Source organism: Geospiza fortis, unplaced genomic scaffold, assembly GCF_000277835.1.
Source record: "Geospiza fortis unplaced genomic scaffold, GeoFor_1.0 scaffold13, whole genome shotgun sequence".
NCBI classification, from domain to species: Eukaryota; Metazoa; Chordata; class Aves; order Passeriformes; family Thraupidae; genus Geospiza; species Geospiza fortis.
The window spans coordinates 1,319,550-1,328,796 of record NW_005054384.1 but is presented as its reverse complement, the minus strand read 5'-3'; the positions used below and the strand labels follow the sequence as shown (position 1 = coordinate 1,328,796).

Here is a 9,247-nt window from a genome sequence, read left to right as displayed (position 1 = left end):
GGTTTTTTTCCTGTATTTTTTCAATCATACTGCTCAGACGAATAGAGATATTTTGTAATATGCTTATCAACACCAAGATCCTCCCAGGGAAGTTGGTTTTTTTCCCTGCAAAATATTTTTTTCCACAATTATTCAGCAGCCATGGTAATTTGATTAATTCATTAGTGAATGAATTATTGTGGCTCAAAACCAAACCAAGTGCTGCCATTTTCCAACGTGTTTCTCAGGCCTTTTGACAGCTCTAAATATATTTGAAATAAACCTGATTTTTTCAAACAATGGAACCATGAGAACCAGGAGTGCTTTGCTCTGCAGGAGTGCTGGGGGATTTCAGCTTTATGACCAGGAACCACTCTGAAATCTGGCATCAGCCTTCAAAGCCACACTCTTCACACCTTTGAGCCTCTTTCTGGGCATATGACTGGAAGCACAGCAAGAACAGGTCAGATTTACTTATTTATATTGAAGCAGGGCAAATAAATCAATCAATTCCCACAGCACTACCAGACTGAGGCAGGCTCAGTCTGCACCGCAGCTCCCTGACTCTGCTCTGACACTGAGTTTGTTGTGAGCAAAGCACAGCTTTGTGGTGTCTGTTCCATCTCTGGAGGCTTAGCCACATAGCTAGAGGTAGAATAGGTAACACCCAGTGCAAACAAAAGTCTGAAGTGCAGAAAGTTTCTTGAAATCATCTTGGGAGCTGCTGGTAGAGTGCTGCACCTTGCTTTTTCTACTTAACCACGATGATGCAAGCATAAGACTTTTACAGCCTGGATTCATCTGACCAGTTCTGGACTTCCCAGTACTTTTGAGGTGCAGTTTATTCCAGGAGAGAGCTTAGAAGCTATATCCACCAGCACCTATTTATTTCATCAAGTCTGAGAGGAGTCAAGGGTGCTCAGCTGAGACACAGACACCTGTTTGTTTCAGTCAGGGGTCCAGCAGTTATCTCAAGCCCTATTGTTACTCTCTGGCTGCATGTCTCAAAAAAAGGAAAAAAAAAGAAAAAAGGGGAAAAAGGGGGGAAGAAAAAGGGGGAGGGAAAAGGGGGAGGGAAAAGGGGGAGGGAAAAGGGGGAGGGAAAAGGGGGAGGGAAAAGGGGGAGGGAAAAGGGGGAGGGAAAAGGGGGAGGGAAAAGGGGGAGGGAAAAGGGGGAGGGAAAAGGGGGAGGGAAAAGGGGGAGGGAAAAGGGGGAGGGAAAAGGGGGAGGGAAAAGGGGGAGGGAAAAGGGGGAGGGAAAAGGGGGAGGGAAAAGGGGGAGGGAAAAGGGGGAGGGAAAAGGGGGAGGGAAAAGGGGGAGGGAAAAGGGGGAGGGAAAAGGGGGAGGGAAAAGGGGGAGGGAAAAGGGGGAGGGAAAAGGGGGAGGGAAAAGGGGGAGGGAAAAGGGGGAGGGAAAAGGGGGAGGGAAAAGGGGGAGGGAAAAGGGGGAGGGAAAAGGGGGAGGGAAAAGGGGGAGGGAAAAGGGGGAGGGAAAGGGGGGAGGAAAAGGGGGGGGGAAAAGGGGGGAAAAAGAACAGGAAAAAAGGAAAAAAAAAAGGCAGTGCCACAAGGAAAATTATACAAATAAATCCCAAAGCAAGGCAATGTTTTTGTGATGTACCCATGGGATCAGTGTGAGGAGACTGGAACTCACATCTTCAGGGCTCATAATTTACAAGACAACCAGATTCTTCAGATTTTTCTGTTCCCTTGAAGGAGAAGCCATGTCTGTGATTACACCAAAAATGCTTTCAACGTCCAGCTGTTTTACACTCCTCATTAAAATTCGCCCAGCTACCACACATTCCAGAGCACAGGAGCAGACACACATTTAGGAAGATTTATTTACACGAATCTGACCTAAATCAGTGCTACTCATCCAAGATCAAATTCCATTCCAACATGAGCAGCCAAAGCAAGTTAAACTTGCAACATAAAGTGCTGCCAGAGTCCTATTTTGAGAAGTTAAGTATCATTTAAGATTCATGCTGCTTTTGCATGGTGAGCTAAAGTCTATTCCTTGAGATTTATTCTCACATTCCATAGGGAGAATAAATCTCGAGGATTTTATACTTTTATTATATTATTATAAATTACATTCTTATATATTTATTATATATTATATTTTTATTATATTATTATAAATGTCATAGGATGGCCTACCCCCTCCTGCCTCCTGAGGACATTTCACAGATATCCTGCAGTCATGGCTGGGTGAGCATTTTCTCAGGTTCTGTGGAAAAATTCTCAGCAGCCACTTGTGAAGCAGGACCAGATGGTTGAAGGCAAATGAGCACTGCAAAGCCTTAGCAAATAAGGAGCTAAAATCACACTGCTCACTCAGAGAGCCATCTCTCCTGCACAGCACCCTCCCCCAAAGAAAGAGAGCACAGCTTCCTAAATAACCTCAAGCTTGGAGTACTACACAGGGAATCCCAACCCAGCACTGAAATAACTCATTGAAGGTGCAGCTCTAACACCAAAGCAGAGTTTCCTGCTTTTTCTGCATTCCCTGAGGGAATTGCTGAGCCAGGAGGGTGTGAGGAAGGCACAGATAAGACATTCCACCAAGGGACTTTGACATACCTCACTCTGCTGTGTAGGCATAGCCTCAGGATCACAAAGGGAGACTCCAACACTTTCAACAGCCTGGAAATACCATCCAGAAGGAATATTTACAGCCTTTAAGAAAGCCACTCTTCATGGCCTGAAACCCTACAGCAAGCTTGCTTGCCCTCTGCCCAAGTAAATTGGCCATTTGTCCCTATTGGAGACAGCTGGGCTGTTAAAGCAATTAAGGTGGCACAGGGAAGGAGTGACACACATTTTTTTGGGGGAAGAGAATGTTTACAGCACTGAAATATTCCTGATTGTGAGGAGGTGACATTCTTAAGTGAATAATGAAAACAGGCATTCACAGAACATGAGCCCTTGCAGAAGTTCAAGTTAAAGAAATGAGTTTCCTCCCTTTGTTCCTATTGAAGAGATTTGCACCAAATGAAAGAATTCTGTCTCTGACAATGCAAAGCATTCATAGTCACTGGCCAGACTTTTACAGCATACATATTTGTCTTTTGATATAGGACATCTGTGAGCTAGCAACAGTAATAAATCTGAATGTTAGCACAGGCAGTTTTCCACATTTTAGGTCAAATGCTATCAAATTTAGCTTATCAGCTTATTAAGATAAAACAAGCTGCTTTGTCATTAGTTTTCTGATTAGTTGCTTGGTTCCAAAACCTGGGACAGTAAATAGGGTTGTTGGCTCCTATTTTTCCATAGTGTAAATGCTTAATGCCCACCGGTTATCCTTATAAATCATAAACAGGGAAATCACTGCTTGATCCCTTGCTAGAAGAAGGGAATGTGATGATTTCAGCATGTTTAAAACACACATTCCTAACATACCTAACTGCTCTGTAATTTTTTCACAGTATAAGACCTGAGCTTAGAGGTTGGGTTCCTTGATCTGCATCCACCCTGGTTTTGATCAACAAGCTATGCAATGACAGTCTGTTGAGCTGGACACCTTGAGAGTTGTGGTATTGTCTTCCAAAGGTAGCAGCCTTTCCTGGGAGCAAACAGGAGAAATGGGACACAGCTTTGCAGAGCTCTCTGCCACAGCAAACTGCCCTTTGCTGGGTGCAGACTGCAGCATCCACCAGGCTTTTGCAGGTCTAACCCATGGGAAAGTAACGGTGGTGCCCTATGGAGAGAGGTAAGTGCTGCTGTTTTAGAAAAGAGGACTTGAGTGTGCTCCAGGAGGGCTGGAAGAGCTCCAGCAAAGACAATTCAGCCAAACTGCACGTCAGACGTCTGCTCTTGCGCTGGGAGATCTGTGAGGAAGATATTAAAAAAAAAAGAAAATTACGTTATTCTAATACGTTTCACAACATGTGTTCTTATTTTAGAGTCGACATACCGTCACCAAGCTACCATTGATGATGAAGTGGTTTCCATGGAGATACTAGACACAGCTGGCCAGGTGCGTGGGTGCCTGTGCTGCTGCTACCCAGTGCCTTGGCTGGGGTGTGCAGCAGGGCAAGAAATTGTGGTGGTGGCAGTAGTGCAGGGGCTGGCAGGTGTGCCCCACTCTGGGGACACAGATTTCCTTCTGGGCAGGGCCCCCTCTCTCCTCCCCCATGCTGTATCCACACCTTGCTTGGAAGGACAAGCAAGTCAAGGGGTTTACTCTGGGGGTGAAATTATTTTGTTGTCATGCCTTTTTATTCAGGGCCATCCCTACAAGAAGGGCTGGCCAGAAGGCACAAAGTCATAATTTATTTCTACAGTCAAGTGATGAGGTTTGGCAACTTCAGCCAATGATTCCCACCAGAGTGAAGAGCAGATTTGTCATAGTCAGGTCTCCCTTGTAAAACATTGCAGGTGAACATGCTGCATAGGCCAGACAGATCATGGCACTGGGTGGAATAGGTCTCCTATGCCATGTGATAAAAAAGGTGATGTGAGCAAAGTATATGCACAGGCACACAGCTTTGTAGGACCAGCACCTGTCTGAAGGCCTGCTGCTTTCTTCATAAATCACCCTTCTGCGAGGTATCCTGCTTGGAAGAACAAACAAGTTGAGGGGCTTACTCTGGGGATAATGTAATTTTGTTGTCGTGCCTTTTTATTCAGGGCCAGCTCAGAAAGCAGGCACAAAGTCACGGTCTATTTCTACAGTCAAGTGATGGAGCTTGGCAACTTCAGCCAGTGATTCCCACCAGAGTGAAGAGCAGATTTCAACAGATTTTGAAGACCTGTCATAGTCAGGTCTCTCTTGTAAAACATGGCAGGTGAACATGCTACACAGGTCTAGGCAGGTCATGGCACTGGGTGGAATAGATTTCCTATGCCACGTGATAAAAAAGGTGATGTGAGCAAAGCATAAGGTAAAGCAGATGCATGTAGCTTTGTAGGACTAGTACCTCTCTGAAGACCTGCTGTCTTCTTCATAAATCAAATTCCTGAGGCATTCTTCTGTCTTTTCCAACAGGAGGATGCCATTCAGAAAGAGGGACACGTGCGATGGGGCGAGGGCTTCGTGCTGGTTTACGACATCACGGACAGAGGCAGCTTCGAGGAAATGCTGCCGCTTAAGAACTTGCTGGACGAGGTCAAAAAGCCCAAAAACGTCACGCTGATCCTGGTGGGGAACAAAGCAGACTTGGATCACTCCAGGCAAGTCAGCACGGAGGAAGGTGAAAAGCTGGCCACGGAACTTGCATGTGCTTTTTACGAGTGCTCCGCCTGCACGGGAGAGGGCAACATCATGGAGGCCTTCTACGAGCTCTGCCGCGAGGTGCGGCGCCGCAAGATGGTCCAGGGCAAGACTCGGAGGAGAAGCTCCACCACCCACGTCAAGCAGGCCATTAATAAGATGCTCACCAAAATCAGCAGCTAAAAAAGATCTGTCCTAAGCCAGAGAAGTGTTTTAGACTATATTCACTTGGAGTAGGGACAGGGAAAGCAGAGCACATTTAATGAGAAATGGTCAAATCTTTGCAATGAAGAAAAAAACCACAAAAAGACAAACACCGCCACTTTTTTGAGTAACACGGAATCATACTGTTTTCCTGTTTTGAAATGTATTTAGCCACACTGCTTCTGACTAATGTGGGGAATAAAAAAACAACAAACAAACACCAAATGAACTCCAAATGACTAGACAATTGTGGGGATTGGCAACCAAGAGAGAATCTTCTGCTTCTACGTGGCTAGCTCCAATCCCCTGCAAGTCAGTAGTGCCTAAACATCACTTCCAGCCAGACAGCTGCTCAGTAGCCACTGGAGAGTAAGATTCAGCCCTCAGTCCATCAACAACCATCCCAACTGATGTTCTCCAGGACTGAATATGTCTGTGTAGAGGCTGCTGTGTTGAAACAGAAAGTTCACCTGACACCTTCACCAGCTCTGAGTTGGCTCATTGTATGCTTTCACTCCTTGTTATTTTTGTCAAGTCCATGAGTGTTGATGTTCTTAGCAAGGTATGCAAAAAATACAGGAAAGGTCTATTTCCTGGAGTGTTTAGCCAGCTAGACACACATTTCAAGAGAGCTAAAGTTCAGCTGCTCAGTAGCATTTCACCATTTCCCCTCAAAGCATTGTACTGTGCTTGGGGAAATGGGAGTATGTGTGCTGGGAAATCAAAATGAAAAAAAAAAAAGAACCATATTACTATTAATGTAGCTATGGGTAGTTTTTAGATTTTTTTTTTTGGTCTTTTTTTTTTTCAATCCAAGTAGTTCCTCTTAGTCTATTTCATACCAAAGAAGAACGGAATCCTTGGGAAGGCAAGTATTTAAAGTCTAAGCCCAAAAGTAAATCAGATCTGAATGGCCTCTACCATATCAAAAGACCATAATTTTCAGCTGTTTAAATTCCCAGATGCTGCTTGGAGCACTCTGGGGCTCAAAGCAATGCAGGTTATTTGTGACTTATATCTGGCACATTGAAGCAGAAATGCATTTTATCAGATTTTGGTGCCTGGGATAAAAGGTGTCCAGTGCTTTCCTTCTCCCTCATCATCTCATTAAAGTTTTGCCTCCTGTCTAGTTGGTTTGTTAACTGCTAAAAGATGCAAGAACCAAGATTGGAAGCTTCTAATTCAGATTGTGCTGGTCTCCCACAAGTGGTGTAGCATCCCTTTGGGCAGCTCAGACTGTCAACATGTAGAACCACAGCCAAGGGCTGGGATGACAAATTAGCAGTGTTCTCCTTTGAGGAACAGCCCCCTTGGAGCATTTGCTCACAACTTTATTCTCCACTGCTTTGTACTTCATGTGGTTATTTGTGAGGAAGTGACTCCAAAAGCCTATCAAATTCAAATTGCCACAGATGTTGGAAAGTGAGTAAATCTAGCTGGCTAGCACTTTGTAAAGCTATAGGTAGCCATATAGGTGGTGGAACAGGCTGAAGAGACAGATCTGTATATCCATGTAAACAGAGAAAAGTTCCAAATTATGACTTCTTTTAAAAGTATTCTCTTAAAGATATTTTACCTAAGTACTTTTTTTTTTAAACTTTAAACTTTCACTTTTACCCAACCAGCAAAGAACATCACATTCAGATGTATATTTTTTTTGGGCTGTTGTTTGTTTTCTCTGCTTCTGTATTCTAGGTGGTAAAAACTCATTTCACTGTCCTGCAATGTCTATATTTTGGTCCTCATGTTCACGTCTGTTGCTGTACATTAGCTGGACACACTGCAATGGAAACTTCACTGTGTGCTTCTGGGCAGGGGGGTCTTGCAACAGGCCTCTGTGACACACTTGTTCCCAAACTACTCATCATATCGTTAACTTTTTTAAAAAAAGAAAAAAAATACAAAACCAAAAAAAAAATAGAGGTTTTGCCATTTTTAGTATTGTAGAATCAACACAAGTGTAAAAGAGCGAGCTAGTGCCTGATCACAAACCAGAATTCTTTACCTGAGGGACTGAACTTGCCAGCAATTTAGTTATATTAGGAGCCAGAGTGAGCATTTGCAAGTTGAAGCACTGAGGTTCTGTTATCTTTCAAATCAGTGCTGGTGCACGAAGTAAACAAAATCCTTACCTGCAATCCCATGGCAACGTAGTCATGTCTTCACTTTGGTGTGCTAAGCAACTGGTTCATCCCTCTTAGAAAACCTCAACTGTTCTTTTACCTGAAAATCCTTTCTTGGGGTTCAGGTTGGAGCTGCATTTGAAACACAAAAATGTTATAAATGAATGACAAGAGAAAATAATTAATCATATTCATATGACAAGAGTTGAAAGGAAGGAGAGGCTGAGTTAGAGCCTTCATATTTTCCAAAAGATTTCCAACAAATTGTATCTTCTTTGATAACATCTGTGTGGATAAATTATAAAATCCTGGTGAAAATCAAGTGTTTCACTGTGCAAACGTCCCTTGTTACATAAAGAACCTACAATAAAAATAGCAACATTCCTTTGCAAAGACTGAATTTGAAAACTGCCAAACAAGTTAAACACTTGGTCAAAAAGGAGGCTGCCATTTTGTGACCTTTCCTCCAAAAGTAACACAAACTTCTTTAATTAATTGCTCATTAATTTGTTTCCCTCTAAGCCATTTTTGCTGATATGCATTACATAGCATTAAATGCAACTTGATCTACTGTTGCTCACAATGTTGCAACCTATTACTGGATATGTTATAAATCTTTCATATTCCCACAATGTGCAAATTGAGCCCAAAATTGCCCAAGCATTGAAAGGGCTGATTGCAGCATGAACCCACAATCAGTAGCCTTTCTGCAGCAGACATCAACAGATTCAATTCTGTTTCTCCTGCTGCTGTTTAAGTGCGTGTATGTGACACTAATATTGAATTTCTCTGCCCTCTGCCACTTCTGCAGAGAGAGGATGGGAAAGAAGATAAAAATGGGGAGGAAAGGTGAAAGGGATACTTGTTACCTTCAACAAGTTGACTGTCATTTATGAAGTTTTTTAAAATATTTATCTTCAGTTGATGAAGAGTTAGTCATGCCCGTGCTGCAAGACCTGGATCAGGACCCAAAACTTCCCTGGATCTCTGAAAACCTTTGTATCTGGGGGTTCGGTGCAACTACAGATGGAAGTGAGGATCAGCCACTGGGTTTGCACCTGGATCCAGACAGGTTGTCCCCAGCCTGGGGATAGTTGGATCTGGCAGTTTGCTACAAGGCTAGTTGATTTTTATATATATAATGATCTGTATGCATTTTTACATTAAAAATATGAAAGCTTGTGCTTGTAGATAATATATAAGAAAAAAATAAAAAAGAAAAAGCAAATATAGTGTTTTCTGTACTGAATTCTCACATATTGATCTTCCATTAGATGTCTCCAGTGTTCCTTCCAGCTATTAAGGGGACAGTTCCAAAAGCTCTGATTTGGTTCTTATTTAATCTTTATCTAAGGAAAACAAACAGTGAATTTTACCAGAATAAGCACTGTAAAATTTGGATCATTTTACTTGAACTTATTTGGCTGTTAGTCCTGGAATAGAGAAGTCAAACAGCACCTACAGTGAGGCACAGCTCCAAATGTCCTTGCTAACTATTTCAAGGCTGATGAAAAGAGTTACAGGGTAATTAACTAACCTCAGTGAAACCCACCAAAAGCTGTCCTGCCAACTAAATAACACAGACCTTGATCCCAAGCTTCTGAGGTGAAATCCTGGGATAAAAAGTCTGGGAGATTTATGCTGGTGATTTGGACAGAGGCAACTTTTCACCTGCTGCCAACTCTGCTCCTGTTCCAAGGAAAATTCACTGTTAATCTGA

General features: G+C 43.0%; 1 protein-coding gene across 2 annotated transcripts in view; it reads left to right on the top strand.

Moving 5' to 3' along the window:
• Nucleotides 1-8,776, top strand: part of RERG (RAS like estrogen regulated growth inhibitor) — a 93,995-nt gene extending 85,219 nt beyond the window's left edge. For both annotated transcript variants that reach the window (XM_005425298.2, XM_031060518.1), the window contains exons 4-5: nucleotides 3,891-3,964; nucleotides 4,976-8,776. In XM_005425298.2, coding sequence (XP_005425355.1) covers nucleotides 3,891-3,964; nucleotides 4,976-5,383 — 482 coding nt within the window. In that variant the 3' untranslated portion in view covers nucleotides 5,384-8,776. The remainder of the gene's footprint in view (nucleotides 1-3,890; nucleotides 3,965-4,975) is intronic.
• Nucleotides 8,777-9,247: the final 471 nt, after the last annotated feature.